This window comes from Gopherus evgoodei, chromosome 9 (assembly GCF_007399415.2).
Source record: "Gopherus evgoodei ecotype Sinaloan lineage chromosome 9, rGopEvg1_v1.p, whole genome shotgun sequence".
Lineage (NCBI taxonomy): Eukaryota > Metazoa > Chordata > Testudines > Testudinidae > Gopherus > Gopherus evgoodei.
The window spans coordinates 54,977,936-55,000,663 of NC_044330.1; the positions used below are offsets into that span (position 1 = coordinate 54,977,936).

Sequence of the window (22,728 nt, forward strand, 5' to 3'; positions counted from 1 at the left end):
CTCTGTGTCTCAGTTCCCAACCTGTAACACGGGGATAAAAATCCTCCCTTTGTCTGTCTTGTCTATTTAGATGGTTAAGTTCTTTCGGGCAGGAACTAGCTGGGTGGAGCCTACATGTGTCTATCCAAGCAGCACAGGAACAGATGTTTCTACCCTGAGCTAGCAGAGTCTATGGGAGAACAACCTCCGAGACAGCTAAAGGAACCAGTGTTCTGCATCTTTAATCTACTAAGTAAAAAACTCTTACACTGAGCGAATTTATAAGACATATAAGCTCCATAAAACGGTGTTTTCTTTATATGACCATACCAGGGGACATTCTTTTTAACTTCAAATCCAGTTCAATCAATTGCTGTGCTATACTTCAGAAATTCTCCATCCCAAATTTTCTTTTAAACCTGAAATCTCTCCCAGGGTATTACTTTACTATCAAAGTAATTTCCTCAGTAGAGTAGAAATAATAATGTTCTTCTTCGACAGGTTTGGTTAAGAGGGGATTATGATTAAAGTTGTCAAGAGTCTAACAAGGACCGCACGGTGCAGGGAGTCATAAAGAAGCACTTTGAACTAATTTTAAAGCCCCATTACTCTGGAACCCAGACAGAGGCAGCAGCAGGTGAAGAGTGCTTATAGGAAGGTAACACTTCTTCACACGGAGCTCAGTGAATTGTGACTTGCCTCTTGCTCAGAAAAGGAGCCATTTCGATACCATTTTCAAAAAAGGACTAGTCAGGTACCATACGATGAATGAAGCAGCCTTTTCTAGTCCTGCAACCCCCTTTGCTTGTATCACAGAGCAGCTGCAGCACTGCTGAACATTATTCATTAGGAGCAGCGCTGCAGTGCCCAAGGACACCAATGGAGAATGGAAAGTCATTGTGTTCGATCCTCACACTAAGAGGCAGACTCTGCCCTGAGCTGCTTACAGGCTAAATAGACCCAGCAGACAAAGGTGTGGGGGATCAGAGACTAGCAGCACAGCAGAGCTGGGATTAGAACAAAGGTCTCCTGACTCCTGGCCTGTGCCCGATCCACTATAGCGGTGGTTTTCAACCTGTGGTGTGTGGACCCTGTGGGTCTGCACACTATGTCTAAGATGTCCAAAGGGATCCGCCCCTCTCCCCACAATTTGAAATATTTTAGGGGTCCATAAATGAAAAAAGGTTGAAAACCACTGCAGTAGAGAACACTATGGATGCATCACCTTAATGGAACACAACTAAGAAACGCAGCCTGCTGCAGTCACTGGGTAAGTCTATGAACTGCATTTATCCATGTCACAATGGCACAGGGTGAGACATCACTGAAGCCTCCCACCAACCTTATCGCTGAGAGTTTAAGTGGTAGCTAGGCCTTGTGCTGGCCCCCATAAGGACAATTTTGCGTGATTGATGGAGCTTGCTGCATGCTATAACTCAGAGGGGAAGAATGCCTTGGTCTGGATAGAGAAGTGAGTGATGCTTGGATTGGCTGCTTTTCTCACTTTCCCTGGGTCAATCTATTTCCTCTTCTGTTTCAATTCTCATTTCTCCCTCTAAGAACTTCCTTGTAAAAAACAATCCCCCGTGGAGTCCAGGATTTAACATTGTGGTTTTGTCCCTGACTTGGGCTGGGCTGTAACCATGAAATCCAGCCAGAGTAAGGGGGTCTGCAGAGGGGAGGAATCTGTGCTAGCCCTGTGGCTTTTGCAGCTTACTTCCCTTTCTATAGTGCACAGATTGGCACATGCCCTGCCTCTGCTCACCTACTCTCTGCCCACCTCCTCCAGGTAGGAGGCAGCAGCCTGACAGCTGTTGCTTTCCCCTCCTGCGCAGTCTCTGGTGATGCAGGTAGCTCAACCTGGGGGGTCAGGAAGCTCCTTCCATCCCCTTACTCCCCTGCACATGCACACAGCAGGGCTCATAAGCCAGCCCCTTGTGCATGACTCTGCCAACAGAACATGAGCGCCTAGAGTTGATTTAGGGCAAGATAATGAAGCCCCAGGATGACAAAAGGAATCACTATATTACAACACGGACAAAGGTAAACTCTTGCTGCTGATCACAATCAACCTTCCTCTGAAAGAAAACACCCCAGCCAATGAATCTATGTTTATAAACACAAAGACAGCCCTGCCCTAATACAAGTGACTTCCGCTGACTCTAAAAAAGAACCATTTGGGAGCTTAATTCTGTTAAAAATCAATAGCAGACAATGAGTCTGACAACGCTACTCACTAAGCCACAGCATTGTCTCTTCTGACTATAAATACATTTTCCAGAGGCCTGAAAGGACTCCCCATCTGTCCCACTGCCACCTCCAGAGAAGGCTGGGTAGGGGCTGAATACAGCAAAAGAGGCAGGGTACCGCAGACAGCAGCCTCATTCTCTGCACATCCCTGATCTGTCCCCAGAGAAGCTCCATCCCGTGTACTAAATGAAGCAGGGGTCCAGTGGAAAAAATTGTACAGGATCATGGAATTTAAGGCTATAGCATAATACCTACATTATATATATATAGGCTGGGTTTGTATGAAGGATAAATGAGGCATTGGCTTACTGTGTGATTTCTTATATAATTCTGCAATGAGAAGCCTGATTTGTAGAGTGTTTTGTGTGTTTACCTAGCCCTATATCTACACAAAGAGAGAGAGGTACGTTCTGTACTCAGAGTCTAAGGGCTATCCTCCCCAAAATTACATGATGTATTTTTCATACACAACAGAGTTTAACTTCTGCTGTAGGTGAAAAATTCAGCCAGTAACCACCATATATCACAGCCAGTACCACTCATGTGGTCATGCTTGTCAGCACACACATAAACTAGTTTACAAGTTGACTTCACATTTGGAGGTTGTCATGAATCTAAACACATACAAATAATGTCATTTTTTTCTTAGGGCAATCCTTAGTATGTTGGCACTAATTGGCATAATTAACATGAGTAGTTCCATTGATTTCAGTGGGATTCCTCATGTCAATTAGGGGCATGCCAACAGTCATAAGAGTAGCTCAGTCTACCCCAGAATAATTCATATATTATAAAGGGCGGAAATGGAGAGAGACTAAATTTAAAAAATACAATAAATGGCATCAACAGAATACATGATGGCCAGGGGTTCTACAAAACTGTTGTTGGCACAACCTGTACGTTTGTGTCTCTGCCACACATGGCAACCCAAAGTAATGCTCATAAAATATGCATAGCTCACGTCTATAAGCTATACACTGTGTACTGATACCATCTTATATTGGTGTTCTCTACACACAAAGGCCAGCGTTGAATTTTATGGTCTCAGGGTTAAAAGAAAAGTATGTCCAAAAATCAAGGCTGAGATCATCATCTTTGCCCTGTCAAGGTCACTTTGACAACTCAACGGGCAATTGTTTTTCCCTTAGAACTATCCTATTGCCCGAAGTGTGTTACAGCATCAGTTCAGTGCGAACATGTGCAGTAAGCATGTTAGAGAGACATCCACACGTCAGCTCACAGGTTCTGCGGCTGAGCCTTAGTGCCCGCACATATAACAAGAAAACACCACAAATTTCAGCCCATGGAATTTCCTCATCATCATTTGACTGAGCTGGGTGACTTTGGGATGCATATCTGTTTCGGGATGGACTTTGTTTCAGTTTTCACCAAGAAGGTTGGTGGCAATTGGACGTCTAACATAGTGAATGCCAGTGAAAATGAGGTAGGATCAGAGTCTAAAATAGGGAAAGAACAAGTCAAAAATGATTTAGACAAGTTAAATGTCTTCAAATCACCAGGGCCAGATGAAATGCATCCTAGAATACTCAAGGAGCTGACTGAGGAGAAACCTGAGCCATTAGCAATTATCCTTGAAAAGTCATGGAAGACAGGAGACATTCCAGAAGACTGGAAAAGAGCAAATATAGTCCCCATCTATAAAAAGGGAAATAAGGACAACCCAGGGAATTACAGACCAGTCAGCTTAACTTCTGTACCCAAAAAGATAATGGAGTAAATAATTAACAATCAATTTGCAAACACCTAGAAGATAATAAGGTGATAGATAACAGTCACCATGGATTTGTCAAGAACAAATTGTGTCAAACCAACCTGATAGTTTTCTTTGACAGGGTAACAAGCCTTGTGGATAGGGGGGAAGTGGTAGATGTGATATATCTTGACTTTAGTAAGACTTTTGATACTGTCTCGCATGACCGTCTCATAAACAAACTAGGGAAATACAACCTAGATGGAGCTATTATAAGGTGAGTGCATAACTGGTTGGAAAATCATTCCCAGGGAGTAGTTATCAGTGGTTCACAGTCATGCTGGAAGGGCATAACAAATGGGGTCCCACAGGGATAGGTTCTGGGTCCGTTTCTGTTCAATATCTTCATCAATGATTTATATAATGGCATAGAGAGTCCATTTATAAAGTTTGTAGACGATATCAAGCTGGGAGGTACTGCAAGTGCTTTGGAGGATAGGATTCAAATTGAAAATGATCTGGACAAACTGGAGAAATGGAGAAGTAAATAGGATGAAATTCAATAAGGACAAATGCAAAGTACGCCACTTAGGCAGAAACAATCAGTTGCACACATACAAAATGGGAAATGACTGCCTAGGAAGGAGTACTGCAGAAAGGAGTCTGGGGGTCATAGTGGTTCACAAGCTAAATATGAGTCAACAGGGTAACGCTGTTGCAAAAAAAGCAAACTTTATTCTGGGATGTATTAGCAGGTGTGTTGTGAACAAGACATGAGAAGTAATTCTTCTGCTCTACTCTGCACTGATTAGGCCTCAACTAGAATATTGTGTCCAGTTCTAGGTACCACATTTCAGGAAAGATGTGGACAAACTGGAGAAAGTCCAAAGAAGAGCAACAAAAATGATTAAAGGTCTAGAAAACATGACCTATGAGGGAAAATTGAAAAAATTGGGTTTGTTTAGTCTGGAGAAGAGAAAACTGAGAGGGGACATGATAACAGTTTTCAAGTACATACAAGGTCGTTACAAGGAGGAGGAAGAAAAATTGTTCTTATCCTCTGAGGATAGGACAAGAAGCAATGGACTTAAATTGCAGCAAGGGTGGTTTAGGTTGGACATTAGAAAAAACTTCCTAACTGTCAGAGTGGTTAAGCACTGGAATAAATTGCCTAGGGAAATTGTGGAATCTCCATCATTGGGGATTTTTAAGAGAAGGTTTATGTATCACTGTTGTAGCCTATAGGTATTTGCTAGGTAAGATATAGGCATAGATTAAGACCCTAATGCAAAAGCCTACAGGCCTCAGGCTTGCAAGATATTTAGCTTAGCCAAACAAGTCCTCAGGCCCAAAGAAAGATTTGACATAAGGAACTAACCAGTAAGTAATGCTATAATCACAAGACATTAGAAGATAAAATGCTGCATGAGGGAAGGAAGTTAAAACTGCTGATATTTAGTAAATGTATGCTGCAATGTACCAGTTAGAGCATTTTGGGGATTTTGCAGATATAGGGTGTCAGCAATGTGCTAACCACAAGTTGTCATGGTGACTGAGTGATGTAAATGTTAATGAATATAAGGGGAACTATTGAGCTGACCTATGAAAAACAGGGCACCCCAAAGTCAAAGGGCGAACCAATACAAATAAGGAAAAGCGATTAAGCGGATGCAACCCCTATTGAACATGCATTAGGCAAAGTGGCATCACTGTCACATATTATAGAAGTTGTATACGGGCCTAGCTGCCTTGAGAGATGCTAGGATGATGGCCATTGATGATACTGAGCCTGATGAGGAGGATGACTAACACTTCAACTCCTTTGAGAAGGGATGGTGTGAGTATCAGGTTGCTCAGAGCACATCCTGTATTATCTCTCTCTACCTTGCTGGGCTGAAGTGTTTTTAGCTTTGCTCACTGTGTTAATAAAACCACTACAAATCCAGAATGGTCTTCCTAAGTGTGCGTGTTACAACCAGGCACGTCAGGACTCCCAGATGATAATACTGGACCTGATCTTGGGACGAGAACCTACCAAAGGTCAGTGTTAATTGGGAATTCTTAAGTGATCAATATAATTAATGTGCAATCACTAGATCAGGCAAAACTGTGGGCCAGGGTTTGTATTCAACTGTGACCACAGCCGTCCAGGAACTAAGAACATTGCAGGGTGATTAGACAAATTCACTCAGGTTGTAACACCTCCAGAGAGGCACGGCCTTTGGAGAGGCTCACCTAGGTTGGTTCACATTCTGAATTCTCCAGAGACCAACAAGCAAAGACAGGACTTTTGGACAAGTGGCCTGAGTTTATAATGACTCAGGGTCTTCTTTCTGATCTAGCAGATGGGCAGGCTCTTCTGTCCCAGAGTAACCCCACTCCTTCCTGGGAAAGGCTGGAAGGACTTTGGCATATTGAGGCCCCATAAGACTAATGAGTGACCTCAGGTAAGCTTTAAGCAGGCACATAGCTTCTTTTGTTGTTTTAATAGGTTTTATCTATAATGCTTTTACCTTAAGAATCAGTGTATTTGCTTAGAAAGAGCTGTGCACTGACTTATAACTGCTGGCAATTGCACTGTTCATAGCCAATGAAAGGTAAGTCAAATGCAGATACTGACCTGTTTAGGTAGCATGGCTTGCTGAGGATAACAGTATAGGCAGGGAATGGGGCAGCCTGGAAATACCCTGCTCAGGAGGGAGAGAAACATGGGTCTCTGCCCAAGGGAGGTGACAGCTCTGCAGGGAGCCTAGAGCGGGTGTTCTTGCTGGTCCACAGCGGGGGAATACAGATGCAGTTCCCTGAATGGGACATACTTACCCCACTCCACACTCAAGGAAGAGAAATTAAGTTCATCTCATAATACTGTTGATCTCCTGAGAGCCATACAGATCCTGGCATCCCAACGTGGTGGCCCAAGGCTTCCCAACTGCCCCAGTTTCTTATCTCACCCAGGGCAGCCAGCTGCTGAGGGTGCCTTCCCACTGACTGTCCCCAAATCTCCTGGTCTCGTGTCTCTGACTCCAGTCTGGCTCTGGCTCCTGACTGTAGCCTGGTAGCTGCTGCTGGTCTCTAGTCTCTGACCCTGGCTCTTGCCTGTTGATCCTGGCTCCAGCAATTGCTGTGATCCCTGTGTGCTGACTGCTGCATCCTGACTGTCTGTGGCTTGGTAATCCCAGCCCGGCTGTGCTGCTAGGCCAGACTGCTTATGCTTCGGTACCATACAGTCTCACTGTTCTCATCAACTCAAGCTTAACAAACAGTACAAGATGGGCAAGACTCTGGGTACGTGGCATGCGGTAGGGGCTCTCGCATTATGCAATAGCCAGGTTTGTTGGCTTCCACCCTTGTGATCAGGCAGTTTTCTAATCCTGGAATGTGCCTGGAAGTTACTGCTGAAGGAAACAGCAATAACACCTGCCTTTTCATCACAGCAGGCCAGAAGTCTGCATGGCTGCCCAGACAATTTCCTGGGCTGCTGTCTAGGGTTAAATACTAAGCATGGGGGCAATCAGAAGGCTACCGGATGCTGTCAGTCTGGACCTGCTGGGTAATACATCCTGTGGTGCCTATTCTCCAGCATGCTCCTTGGAGGTAACTTTATGCAGGCTCCCGGTGGTGATGTGAGAACATTAACTGCCTAAAGCTTCGCAGACCTGGGTTCTCGTTCCAAGGAGACTTCCAGGGGTTATGGATGGAGGCAAAGCTGGAGCTTTAAAAATACATCCACTCTCCTCTAATGCCTGTTGCCTACCATAGGGTTAGATGTTGCACTAGGAGGCAATGAGCTCTGCTATATGATGCCAGCTGGCTGTGCTGTTAGGATTCCAGCTTTGCTACTGCTTCAATAGTCTATTTTAGCAGAAAAGACATGTATTGTTGGTACATTGACTTGTATTTCTGCCTTATTACATTTGTTTTTCAGTGAACAGTGGGTTGTATGTGCCCTATCAGTCTGCTTCTCAATGTCTATAGTGCTTGTATCTATTTCTCTTTGGGGTTAACTCTAAAATATTTGGACTCTGTTCTTCCTTGACTGAGATGTCAGAAGATGAATCATCTCACAGGCCAGTGAAAATAGCAGCACAATGCCCACATGGATGATATCTTATTGCATGATGTGATTCTACGGGCACAAGATGAGCCTTCAGCTGCTGTAGCTGCTGTCCTGATTTTGGTAGAGTACAGTCAGTGGCAGTCAATAGTCAGCATGTTATTTTACGTGTCCCATAGAGCACAGTGTGAGTGATCTCCCCGTGGATCACAATGTGAATCTATACAGTATATACAGAAAGTGGGATTCCATGGTCAAAGCAGCAGAGCACAATAAGATGTGTGTCAGTTCCCAGAACAGCACAATAAAAATCATACTGTGCCATATAGAAGAAAGTCACATATACAGTGATCTGAACAGGACATGCAACCCTAACCTGTCAACAGAAATCATAGTAGCTGTTACCTAAACTGACTCTAAGGGAGAGCCAGGGCCGGCTCCAGGCACCAGCTCAGCAAGCAGGCGCTTGGGGCGGCCAAGGGGAAGGGGCAGCACGTCGGGCTCTTTGGCGGCAATTTGGTGGCGGGTCCCTTGGTTCCTCTCGGAGGGAAGGACCTGCTGTCGAATTGCCTCAGAAGAAGAATGCGGCGCAGTGGAGCTGCCACCAATCATGATCGCGGCTTTTTTAAATTATTATTATTATTTTTATTTATTTTTCCACCGCTGGGGGTGGCAAAAACCCTGTAGCCAGCCCTGGGGAGAGCATATCTACCATAACACTACAGACTAAGGGACTCAACCTGCAGAAATTGGGCCACAGATTTCCATATGAGTTGGATCTGTCTCTAACGTCTTGCATATTAATTACAACATCCCAAAAGAAAAGGAGCAGTGAGTTTGCCAGCTCCTTTCTGACACTTCAGTAAACGCAAAAATTCCGTAAGAAAGGCTACAGAAATGAAATCTCATTCACCAAGGCAGAAAGCCCCCGATATGGAACCAGTAGGGATACAGAAGACAAGCAAAACATTAAAAGAGTCGATTAGCAGGGAGGCACCAGTTTGGTTTGAGAAGGTATCATTCCCCCATGGTATGGAATAGCAGACGCTTATCTGCCGGCAACTCAGACTCCTGTCACTGGAATATTGTACAAGCATCAGAGCTCTGTTTTTTTACCAATAACATTCAAATTGATCTCATAGTCCTTTCACAGCCACATCCCAATCAACTGTACAGTCATGGCACAATACCCTCTCCACTTACAACACGTGTCCCAGCCATTACCATTAATGCAATGTCTTTGCTTTGGATTGCTTTCTCTTTGGTTACAGAGGAATTAAGCTGGTAAGCAGAGCTGTTTGCCCAGGGGTTATCTCCTAAACTCCAGAGAACTTCCAGAATAAAACAAGAAGCAGTTAGGCAGATGGGAGAACAACGAGCCTCCCAGACCACAGACACAAACCGTTCACCCAGGAGAGCAAGATTTGATGTCTTATTGATTCACGTTTCTGATCATTACACACTCATAACAAATCAAATAGCCAAGCCACAAGGCTGGGGTCAGTTTTACCTATGGTTAGATGCCCATATGTAGAGTATGAGGAGGAAAGGATAGGCTGGAGGGGTGTGGGAATAAGTGAATGATTGTACTACCTGGAGAGCGGGTTGCTTTAATATTCTGCTGAATAAGTTGTATTTTTTAACCCTTGGCAGTCAGCTTTTGGCACACAGACTGCTCTGGCTAGGGCTTTCCTGAGGCTTACTGGTGACAGTCATTAGCTCATTTTGCCAAGTTTCAAAATGCAATTTCAGGAGCAGTTAAATCTACAGGTATGTACCTTCAAACCATACAGACCATCATTGTCGGGGGCTGTTTTATACAAAGGGGGAAAGAAAAGGAGCACACAAATAAGGTAACAAAGGATCACCAGGGTTGGAAGGGAAATAACAGAATATTTAGTAAATTGAAGAATGATTCTAACATTTTTTCCCAAACATTTTCCTTCTCTCTCTTAGTTCCCTAAACAAGTATCCAAGACTGATTTTTGTCAAAACCTCTTCTCACCCAGAAAATTATTTTTCCTCCTAAGGCTTAAACAAAAACAATGGAAGTCCAATAAAATAAAAAAAGATACATGTCATCTTGAGGGGTGCCACATTACAGATGTACTTTGCCCCACCACAGCACACACAGAATTCAAAAGAGCAATCCAGAGAGTGGAAGGCTAGAGACAAATAAATTAAACAGTTTCCTGGGCTGCAAAATAAATACAAATATGTTTTGTTTCCCCCAAAATGCAGAATTTGGGGGCTGGGGTGGGAAAAACACTTGATCGTGTGATTGCTTGGAATCGGTTTTGTTGATATGAATAACTACAGCTTAACTTTTTTTGTTTTAACTTTTTAAATCAGTTTATTTCTACAACCTTCCAATTTCAAGGAGGAAGAATTCAGCGGCTTTCAACCAGCTCCCCCTCTGCTTTCTGAAGGCAACATATGCCTCCCTAGCATCTAACAAATATTAATAAAGAACCCCTGCAAAGATCACCAGCTGGGAGAAGAGTGGAATGACAAAAAATCACCTTTTTGGGGGAAAAAAAATCTGTCTGCACTAATCTTTTCCTTGAGCTACTGTCTGGATAAAGCAGAGATTCAAAGGAAGATTCCTGCAGTCGCCAACAAAAAGAAGGGGGATTTTGACTGTTACTACATCACCTAAAGAAAATATCACAAAAAGCAAGTACTGTTCTGGTTTTAAAAGATGACATTTCAATTTTTTTTAAGTTTCTCTACCCTGTTGCACATAAGAGCCAATGAAGCAGGTTTTAGATTCCGCTTAGTATTATTAACCAACAATCATTTCAGACTTATAAATCAGATTTGTTATTCACTATGTAAGCTGCAACTATTGGAATTGTTTCCCTTTTGTTGCTGGATCACAAACATGAGTGTTTTCAAATTACAGTAGATGGGCTACAAGGATACTGAAGCTGCAATCCTGACTCCAAATGCAAAATGACCCAAGAGCCCATAGTTGATTCCAAAAATGGATTATACCCAAAAGTTGATCATGAAGCTACTCCCACTTCATTCTGTTTGGTAAAATGAACATTCTCCTTTGTATTAGTGCGAAAGTTTCTTTTCCTTCACTGAATTCTCTTGAGCCTCCTTGCTTTGCGAAATAAACTCAGACCCGCCAGACAGCAGGAAACAGAAAGCCAGGTTTTGATTTAAGGCATGTTTCATTCATTGGAAAAGGCTGTGGCACATTTTTTTTCCCAGGGACATGGGAAGGAGGAGGAGCAGAGGGAAAGATATGGGGACTCCAGCTCTGAAGGATACAGCTGATATAATGGATAGTATAGTTATAATATAGAATGATATTCAATGCAGAAGGCACTGGAATTATAGCTAGACTAAATGTTAGTATATAGACAATATGGATACAGATAGCTAAGGCTAAATGCACCCCACCTAGACCCTTTACTCTCCTTAGCACTATGGGTTTTCAGGGACAGAGCTAGCAAAAACTGTCTTTAGCTAGAATACGATTTTTCAAGCAGCCTACAGGCTTGGTTATCTATGTGCAGACAAATTACACCTCCTTTGCTAGAGAATGTTGACTTTACAATTCAGAAGCCTGTCATCTCCAGACCATGGGTAAGAAGCAGCAAATTGCCTGGCTGCTCCCTGTATAATCCGCCCTTCAGTATGTAATGCAAAGCACCCCTGCTCGGTCTCCCCGCAGGGGTAAACCCGCAGCCCTGGGCATCAGCTAAACCCAGGCTGCTCCTGCTGCCTCTAGCGACAAGCACAGCCACACATAGGCGCGTGCACAAAGAGCAGCGATTGCCTGCCGTGAAAGCCGGGATCTCTGCTAGCTATTGCCCCGCGCTCTGCCCAGCTCAAGGGATCCAGCCACAGGAGGAAGGCGAGAGAGAGACCCGGAAAGTGAGAGAGACAAGCAAGGCAAGAGAGTGACAGGGGTATAGGAAGGAGCGAGGGGCAGAGTTATTGCAACGGCAAATCAAAGATCCTGTCTGAACACAATCTCCTGGACCAAGCCTGGGCTCCACGATCCCCCCATCTTCCTTGGAATCACTGACCGCTGATTCAGCCCCAAGCTGCCAGTTTGTAGTATGTTAAACAAGCCCCGCAATGCAGCTCAGCATCTTCCCTGGCCAAGGAGGGAATGGGGCTTAGCCTAGGGCAAACCGCTAGTCCATCTGCCTTGCTGTCTGGGGGAGGGAGGGGGCGGAAGGAGTCCTTCCCATTCCGAGAGCCAGATCATGGGAAATCCACTTGGTTGGCTCTGCTCCGGGCAAGAGTGAAAAAAGTATCGCAGATTCCTTACATGTCGCATGTGGCAACCCCTTAGCCCTGCCAGCCCTTCACCAGACCAGCTGCCTTTTGCACAAGGGGAGGGAGAAACAACATGCATTTTAAAACATCTCACAGAGCAACCCAGGTACAAAAGTTTTTTTCCCCCGTTATTGTTTGTATTTTACCTTCCACTGCTGCAATTGCAGATGCCAAGCAGAAAACCACTACAAAATCCAGTGCCATGGTAGACCCAAACATGTTTCAGAAGAAATAAGAGTTATAAAAAAATAGTTCCTTGTTTTGCAAGATTGGTTTCCCTTCTTGTTGCTTTTTGTTATATGTATCTCCTTTAGTATTCCACTTTGGATACCCCAGTGCTCTGTGTGTGTGTGTGTAGGTATGTGTGAACGTGTGTGTGTCTGTGTGCGTGCATGGGGGTGTGTGTGTATGTGGTGTGTGTGTGTGAGAGAGAGAGTATATATTTTAGTGTCACATTGCAAGCAATAGTAAAGTGTACAGTGAGAACAAAATCAGCCACTGAGGCTGGAGACAGGGGGAGGGAAAGGTTTCCCCCCTCCCCCCCCGCCATCAACTCTCTTCCCACCCCCAACACCTCCTGTCCAATCAAGGAATCAAACCTACAAAAATCCCCTATCCAATCACCGCAGAGCACCTCCTTACACTGGTATTGTTAGTTTAAGAAAAACTTTTGCAGCGAGGCGTGGGAAGAGAATGAGGGAGAGAAAGCCATAAGGAAGTGAAAGAGCTCCTCCTAATGGTCATTCCCAGTATTGCACATATATTTCCACTGATGCAGCACTAAATTAAGGTCACTATTCACAACCCAGCCCTGCCTGTCGGTAAATAATCTATTTTTATTTTCAGCAGCGACCTGCTTCTTATTGACTATAGGTTTCATTATCTTCTAACATATTGATGGTGTGCTGATGTCAGCTAGCCCTTTCCAAGAAGAGATCCTGGAGTTTAGGCCAAATAATATGATTTTGAATGCTAAAAAAATGATTTTCCCCTACAGGGCTCTGACAAATCTAGTCTACAGCCCCTTTTCTAATATGTCCTGGGTCTCTCCTGGTCCTGAACAGCCACCCATAACTGCCTTGTATTGTGTAAATGTAGAAGAGGAGAGGCACTATGGCCGTGTCAGAAAAAGAAGAATTCAAAATAATGTAGAACACGACCAAACCTGACTCTAAACCCAGATCTCTGTAAGTGCAAGACAGAGAGGCTGATGACAAAGAGCTCACTGGCTCTGGATATTTGTTAGACCCAGTGATAACTCTGGGGAGGGATCTTTTATCTTTTAACAATTTAGATTGTAATCTGGCTGCATCAGTCAGTGCCATGGATTGTGAGTTCTAAATGACAATGAAAATGAGCCCCTGGCATATCCAGTTTTGATTCCACTCTCCTTTTACCTTTATCCACCAGTTTGCCTCATTTGTTCTCTCAATAATGCTGCATCTTCTTGCCCATTTCTCCTAGCATGTCAGATGAATGGTTGGGTTCTCTTGCTAAATCATGATTCTGATGTCAGGGCTAATGCCCATACATCACTTGAGCCTTCCAAATAGGGCTTATGTGATGCCAAGACTATGCTATCTCTCTTCCCCGTGGATGAATTTCACCCAACCACGGGACTAACTACAGGTGCACATATAGATACCTAACTACCATCTAGTGTCTAGAACCCTGCCTTTCTTCTACTCCAGTGGAAGTATCTGCATGTCCTTGGAAGGAATCCTATTACTTTTGCTTATCTTAAGATATACAAAGCAACAAAGTCACAGAGCTAATCATTGCCTTCTCTGCGTATGTCTACACTGCATATGAAGCCTAGGCTTTGGCTCAGGTTTGAGCCCAAGTCCCCATTCTGTCTATACACAAATCAGCATGACTTAGGTTAGCAAGCACTCAGAACTCAAGCTTAGGACCCTGTCAGAGCCTGAGTCTTGCTGTGACTTGGGTCCAAGCCCTATCATTTTGCAGTGTGGATGCAGCTCAAGCCATAGAGCCGAGTCAGAAGGGTCATATTACCACAGCTAAGAGGCCCGGGTCCAGCAACAATATATCTAGGTTTATGATGCAGTGTGAATGCTCCCACATGGGCTTGGAAACACCAAGTCCAAAAGCCCAGGTCCCAAAGACCTGGGTCTACAATGAAGTGTAGACATACCCTAAGTGTCAGACCTTTGTGATGATGCCAATAGACAAGTACTTTACTTCTTTCTTTACTTCCCAACTGGGGGAATAAGAAAACTACGATGAGCTTTTTTTTTCTTGGAAAGAAAAAGAAAAAAAAAGTTATTTGTCTGCAATGCCTGGCATAATATTGCCTGCCTTTGTAACTTCAGAAGGCTCTGATCCTGAAAACAGGTGCTTGCTCACTTATCTTTATTCACAAGAATGGCCCCATTGAAGGGTCAGCATGTGACAGAGTGGATGCAGAAATGGGGCCTACTGTTTGAGAAAGACACTTCAGCTTCTTTTTCTGTCCACTCGTGATCATCATTGTCCTCCAATTTCAACTAGCACCCATATTTGACATTGGTTGGACCAATGTATTTGCACTGTAGAATGCAATAGCTGCCATAGTTCCAAATGTTACAGTTCCGCATACTTGTCCCATCTACCTGAAACATCCAGTGAAAAGCAATGCCTCCATCTGCTCACAGCTAGTCATTTTTCTATTTCATTAGGGCTTTGGTGGGCCTCTGAGGCCCTGGCCCACATTGAGGGTAGGGATGATACACACCACCTCCTAAAAATGTCAGAGAAGGTGTGCTACCTGCTTGCGCTGTGTGCAGATGCAGGGTACTCTCCATGCAGTCAGTCAGTATCATTCTTCAAGCCCCTCTCCCCATAGCCTTTGCTAATGTAAGACGAGCCTGGAGAGAGGGTTCTCTTTTCCCTTGGCAGGATGCTGCTTTGACTGGCACTGAGAGGCAGTGCAGTGAGGCAACCTGGACCTGCACTGCTGAGTAAAGATGGGGGCTCACTCCCATTCACCCTTCAGGCAATTTCTTCCAGTCAGGACTGCGGCCCATTGGTGGAGCCGTATGACAAAGCCCAGGCCTGAATGAGTACAGAGACCACTGAGGAAGCAGCGGGTCCATGTCTAGAACTGACTAAACAGAGATATAGAATTGTGACTTCACCACAGGTGAGTCCGGCTCAGCCATGTGATCCATCAGGGCTTGCCTGCTGGGAAAGGTCCAAACCTCAATCTATGTACGTGCAAGTGTATATTCGTATGAATTTCCATATGTCCCAAGAGATGAGGGAAGGGAACTGTTACTGCCGTACACTGCTGTGTTATTTTTGTCATGGTGTCTGTATGTGCTTTATATAACATGGAGAGCCAAGACTGGAGAGAGAGACTGTTTAGTCAATCAAAATAAACAAACACAATGATACGTGCATCAGGTATCTGCATGTTTAGCTATGGTACTTGTCTGGCCCTGACCACAGCAGCTGAGTACCTCACCACTTGTAATACACATCACCTCCCAACAGCCCTGGGAGGTGGGTCAGTGCTCTCATTACCCATCTACAGACAATGAGTGAGCTGAGTTGCACCACCTTACTCAAGATTAGCCAAGCAAAGCAGGGAACTGAACCCAGGTTGGCCTAGGTCCAGGCCCTAAGCACTAGGCCACACTTACTCTTCCCAGGACCCAAGTCTTCTGAGGAAACACAAGGTGCCATCATATCACAGGGCCACCTCAAGGCAGTCTAGCCTCTCACAATTGGACCATAAAGAAAAGGGACTCCTTCCCCTCGCTCCCCTGTCCTCTCACACAAGTGCTGTGGTCCCTCTGAATCTTCCTCATCCTCTAACCGTGAAGCTCACACTCTGTGTAGACAGTGCTTCATGTTTCATTGCATGCGTGGGCCTGGATCCTGAAGTACCTAAAGCTTGGCGGAGTAGATCTTCCCCTGATATAAAATGTGAGATGAAGGAGAGCTGATAAGAAAGGCTGATCTTTGTAACCCAGAGCCAAGTTCATGGCTGGGTCAAGGATACATTATACCCCTCTTACAAGGCAGGGGTTGGTAGCCACTTTCTCCTTCCTTTTCATTTAATCAGATGCAATTTAAGCAAAACATCCACCCAAAACTGCAAGCTTAGACAGCCAGTTAATGACACACAGGAATAGTCACATCTAGGTTGCAGATCAGCACAAACAACTTCACTTCCTGACAAACAGGAACATCATTCAGTCTCTTATCAGACAGTGACTACCTTGCATCCACAATGGCTTTCGGAGAGCATGGCCACGCCTTGCTCCCATAACACCTCCTGCTGCCGTGGCCTGCATATGCTGAAGTGGATCCTACCCCTGGAGCCTATATTTGCTGCTCTTCATGTTTTTCATTGTTACTGTTCATTGGGCAGATGTGCACTGTATTTAGCAGCCCATCAGCACTGGCAGTAGCCATCAAGGTGTCCTCAAACAACATAGAGCTGGTCTCTTCCTTGCTTTTCTTTATAGGTCCTCTGTTTCTCCTGTAGCACTGACTTTCAGGGGTGATTCTGATTTATGGTCTTGGTCAAGCTTATTACCTTGTCATAGTTTCCTTCTTTTCTAGTTTCCTACCATATGGCTCTTTTATAACTCCTTCAGGGTTAATTATTTTTGACTCAAGACGCTTGTTAGATGTAGGTACTAAGGTTTTTGTCCTTCAAACTATGTTTCTGGACTTTGGTGGTACTAAAAAAGCACTGTAGAATATGTTAACAGTGCTAATTATGGGTCCCTTCAATCTCCCTTGACTTTTCTCAATCAACATCTTTGCTCTTCATACTGACTCTTCAGGTAACTCATGTCTCTGGGCGTAACAAGGACTTGATATGCTGTGCTTGAACTGATATATTAGAGAATTGCTGTAACAAGACACTCCTGAATTGTGGGCCATTATCTGTTATTAACTCATCTGGAATCCCATGGAAAACAAATGGTGATTTACAATGATTACATTGCTACTTGATGTGTTGTGCAACAGCTTCATTTAAAAAAAACAAAGCAAAAAAAAACCCTCCCCCCCCCACCCACCAGGAACCTCTACTGATAAGAAGCAGTCTTTTCTGTTTCATAGCTCTGTACCAAATTTGGACTAATGGAAACAAAAAATGCAGGTCATTCTTCTGCATTCTGTGTCTTTTATTTGTTGCAGGTTTCACACCTTATCATCAATAGCACCACCCTGCAGGGCTGTGGCATGAAAAGCACAATCTAGCTCTTTGTTTTTAAACCCTGCTAGCTTCTTAGGGCTAGATTAGGGAGGTGCACATTGTCTTTCCCCACTCCTCTGCCTCTGGAAGGGCAGGAAGTGAAGGGAGCATAGGGATTGCTGTGGGCACTGTGGGAAGGTGGACAGAACATTGCAACAGGGTGGATAAGAATCCAGCCTTTCAGATTTTTTCCTACCTTTATAAAACTCTTTCATTCCTAGTTATGGGTGAGGATGAAGATGCACTGGTGGAATTGAGTGGAAGTTCAGGAGAAGAATAGCAAGAAGTGTTTCAGGCGGGCTAATGACTATAGTGGTGATGAGAGAGTGAGAGTGAGGTACTGAACAAGTCAATCCCTTGCTCTTTTACCATAAGAGGCACAAAGTCATTATCTCCTATATACTTTTTGTGTAGAAGGACAATTCATTCATAGAATTTAAGGCCGGAAGTGACCATTAGATCATCTAGTCTGACCTCCTGTATTTCAAAGGTCATCAAATTTCACCATTACCCCTGTATTGAGCCAAACAACTTGTGTTTGATGAAAGCATATCTTCTGGAACAACAAAGTTGTCCTAGTAATACCCAGACAGCATCACTCCTGAAATGCAAGTCTCCATTTTATCCTCACATCACTTGGCCTAACAAACACACAGATTTTACATGGGCTTCTGCTCACCATTGGCTCTGCACTTACACAAGCCTTACGCAAGAAATCCTCATGATCTCAGATCATTCTCAGGTTTCATTCTGTCTCTGCCCCGCCAGCCTGGCAAAGTACAGCCAGTAAGAAGTGAGGAGTCTCGTGTTGTTGACTCTCTTGAAGTGCCATACTCTGCAGTGCTCAAGTAATACAATTCAGAAGTGAACCAACAAAGCCACGCAGCAGCAGCTGTACAAAAAGTCTTGCTTCTCTGCCTTTTTAAAATGATTATTCCTATCCCCGGCATGAACAGCAGCTTCTCTGAATGACCACTTACAGTTTTTAAATCCAGAAGAACTTCATTAGAACGTCTCTTTTTACTGGTGGCTGGAAAAATAGCTCCTGGATCTGATCATTTTAAAATGTGGTCCAAGGGGCTGCCTTTGATAATGCTTTCATCCCTCAGAGTTAAAATGCTGATAGTATTTAGCAAGAGGAAAATCAAACACTTTAAAGATCAGTGTGAGCCCTTCAATAAGCAATGGCATGCAAATCAGAGTATGTGCATCTCATCATCTAAAGTCACTGAAAGAAATGCTTCATAATGAGATTCCATCGTGTCCCCTTCAGCCTCTAACATGCTGAGCAAGAAAATACAAAGGGTTCCACCCACACTGTGGAGTTTATGGGAGATAAATCCAGGCTGCAGGGGTACAGAGAATGGGGCATGCAGTTCTTCTTACTCTCCCCAGTTAGTGAGGGGGTAAAGTGAGTGCAACATGGTTGTAGGTGCCCACAGGTCTAAAACCAAAGTTTTCAGGCAATACTCACAGTCTGGCTGCCATAGGACAGCCCACCCAGAACAAATGGAAGTGAGGTGCTAGCAGAACTCTGACCCCTCCAGGTGGTACTGCCTATGAAGACCTTGATTGGGGATGATAAATGACCCCACCAATTGGCCCAACCATACTATTTATGACAGTAGGAGGCACAGGAAGTTGTCTGAGCAACTTTGTGATTGGCTGCTCATGGAGCCTGATTCTTGTGCAACCTTTGGCCATGGCTTAGGTCTAGTTCCGGATTCTGGCTTTGACTCTGGCTCTGACCACTGGGTCTGGCCAGTAGGTCAGACTGCCCACGTCCTAGTCCTGACATGGTGGGGCAGCAGTACCTTTTTTGCATGTTTTGCCATCTGCACAACCTTCACTTGCCCTGCTAAATTAGGATTCTGCAAGAATTTGGGGCTGAGCCCTGGTGGGGAGCAGCTGCTCTTAGTTATGACTATTCAGCTATCTGGACAAAACTTCATGGTCCAGAAGCCTCTATACCTGCCAAACCCAGTGATGGGGTGCAGGAGGGAGCAGACAGTCATGGCAACAAGACTCCCCATTTGGAGCTATGCCTCAATGTATGAGTGGGGCAGGGGGTGACCCTGCAACCAGCCTGGAGGATGCATGTATTCATGGATTTTGTGTACTGCTTTACTGCAGGATTGGTGGAGTCTTCAGACCTTGTCCGCTTAATGGAAAGGGAACAGCTGGCTCAACTGATACATATTAGAGCTGGTCAAAAAAAATTTTTTCAAATCCTTTTTTCCCCTGAAAAGAGTCAGACTTTTGAGGAAATGAACATCATCATCAGTTTCTCTTTCTTGGTTTTCACACCTCAGCTGCTAGAAGAGGGCCTCATCCTCCCTGATTGAACTAACCTCATTATCTCCAGCCTGCTTCTTGCTTTCATATATATACCTGCCCCTGGAAATTTCCACTACATGCATCTGACAAAGTAGGTATTCACCCACGAAAGCTCATGCTCCAAATGTCTGCTAGTCTATAAGATGCCACAGGACTCTTTGCTGCTTTTACAGAAGATTTTTGCTTTTTCTGATTGTTCTGATTTTTCTGATTGTTCTGATTTTTTCAACAACAAAAAAATATCACTGGATTTTTTTTTGTGACAATAACTGCTCTCCCCCTCACTCCATTGTGGGTTTTTCAGTTTGGGGGCATTTGGCCTGATTCAGTGACAGAATAGAAAATAAGGGGAAAATGAAAAAAGGGGTAAAAAGGAAAAAGTATGTCTGGGGAAAGGAAAGGGGAGAAAAATTGTTCTACCACAATACTAACTAATAATAAAGTAAAAATACCAAACACTGAAAAGCCAAAAACAAAGCACTGGACAATGATCAGTTTTTGTTTGATATTTTCAATTTTTTTCACAAAAAATGGAGACACTATTTTTTAATTTTTGCAGAACATACCATATTGCACCCAGTTCCAATAGAGCAACATAAATAACCCACTTTGCAGAGCACATTGTTAAATTTCCATAGAAATTTGACACTTTCCATGAATATTTCAGCAATCCAGTTTACTCACTCAGATGTTTACAGAAAGCAAATTCTGACATGAATTTCAATATTTGTTCCACAAGTGGTTGCATCCTTCTCCAATAGGACACAGAAAAAATGCCACGTTACGTATTTGACCAATCACAACCTAGCAACGCAGCTTGAATTTAGAATATTCATGATCAAATATGAACAGTACCATTAAAGGGCTATGACAGGGTATGAGCAAACTTAGCTGACTTAACCACTCTGGTCCTTTGGTAAGTGCCCCCACAGGGGGCAGATCAGGGTGATAAGTGGTTAAGGATTGATTGATTAATTATCCAATAAACATGGTAGTTCAGCTCATTGGCTGAGGACAGTTAAAAGATAGATGGGAAGAGGAAGAGGGGTAGTCTGGAAGGATGGGCCAGAGAAGTCCAAGGTCTCAGGGAGGAGAGATCTCTTCCCCATCTCACTCTGTGAAGACTGTAAGATCTTCAAACTGTAGGGAATTTGTTCTGTTATATTCATGCTGTAAAGAAAGTAATTGGTGTTGAACTTGCCACAAGTTCTGTGTGAGGACTGTTAGCTGCAAAGAATACTGGGTAAAGGCATGCTGTGACCCTTGCAGATAAGGGAACACACATTGTGAATGCATCTGGACAATATTTTTCAAATTTTGATTTTTCACCTAAATTTTCTAACAAAAATTCAAATTTTGACCAAAACCCCCTGAATTTTTTAAGGAAAGCTTCCATAGAATTGTAGGGTTTTTTCCAAACTGGAGTTGGTTGAAATTTCTAAAAAACAATCCCATCCAAAAAAATCAGCTCTAGTTGTCTCTCTTTACATCCATGGCAGGAAGCCAAGCAGGAGAGGCTGGGGGAAAGTTAAAGACAGAGCTCCATACTTCTTCTTAGCATGTGCGCAACAGGTTCCAGATGACCAGAATTCGTCGCTGAATTTGGTCGCTGGTGCGATCATTAATTTACCTGGCCCAGGCCAGATACTGATGGGGAGTGCGACATGAACGTTGACCCATGTCCTCCAGCTCCCTAGTGAAGCAGGTAGACTGCATAGCTTTAGGGATAATATTGTTTTTTCTTATTCTACAACTTTGTTGAGTGTTAGAAGCATGTGACTTTTGGTAATTTTGTTCTGTTGTCACATGTCTTTAACAATGACCCATCTAGGGACCAAGATTAAAAGAACATCAAAATAGTTGTTAGAAATAAAGATAGCGGTATTTCTACGCTTCTTCCCCTCCTCCCTCACAAAGTAGGATAGGTGGGTTAACAATAGAAATAATTTGTATTTGCACTAACTTTCATCTGTGCAACACACAGTACCTTGCAAATATTAATGCAATATCTATTCTCAACCCTACAATTTTCAAATCAGCTTGTAAGGATGCTGCAATGGGTGGCTATTAGACTTTATACACTTAGAAATAGACAGTCACATTGCTATGTTTAATCTAAACTAATGTGTATCTATTTTTGTTCAAAAAACTTCACTCTCTATGTAGAAGTTTTCCCAAGCATTTGAAGCAATGCTCTGGATAACCACTGAATCAAGTGGGCAATTCCTCCAACTGTCCTTCAAACATAGATCCAGTCTATACACAAATTCGCACCAATTTAACTGAAGGTGTGTTTTGAAATTGATTTAGTTAAACCAGTGCAAACTCCCATGTGAACACTCTTAAACTGGTGTATATTGATTTATCTCAATATAAGTCACTTCTAAACAGTTTTAAGAGTGTCCACACACTTTATGTGCATACAGAATCTAAGTTAACTTTCTTGTTATCCTATTGCATTGTCACTCTGAAAAGTGGGAGCAGATGGTGGTGCCTTGCAGGTTAGCTTCCCATTGGAGGGCGGGGGGGAAATCAGTGACATGGAATTTAGGTATTTTGTTAGTGTGACTTGTATGACAAAGTTCCTCCACTACCTTGGTGAGTCCGGGGCTTATTGGCAGATTTGCTCGCTTCACAGATTCACCCTGTGGGTCAGGAAACTGCCCAGAGACCTACTCCTCTGATAGAAGCCACAGTCCAGGTCCATTCCTCTTGTGTTTGATCAGGAGTTGGGCGGTTTGGGGAGAACCCAGGCCCACTCTCTACTCCAGGTTCCAGCCCAGAGCCCTGTAGACTGCAGCTGTCTAGAGTACCTCCTGTGTACAGCTGCACAACAGCTACAACTCCCTGGACTACTTCCCCATGGCCTCCTCTCAACAC

At 43.8% G+C, this 22,728-nt stretch overlaps 1 protein-coding gene across 5 annotated transcripts in view; it reads right to left on the minus strand.

Moving 5' to 3' along the window:
* Nucleotides 1-12,767, minus strand: part of EPHB1 (EPH receptor B1) — a 356,755-nt gene extending 343,988 nt beyond the window's left edge. For all 5 annotated transcript variants that reach the window (XR_004002015.1, XR_004002017.1, XR_004002016.1 and 2 more), the window contains exon 1: nt 12,443-12,767. Coding sequence is in view for 2 of the 5 variants with exons in the window: in XM_030575683.1 (XP_030431543.1) it covers nt 12,443-12,515 (73 nt within the window). In the remaining 3 variants the exon portion in view is untranslated. The remainder of the gene's footprint in view (nt 1-12,442) is intronic.
* Between the last annotated feature and the right edge of the window lie 9,961 nt (nt 12,768-22,728).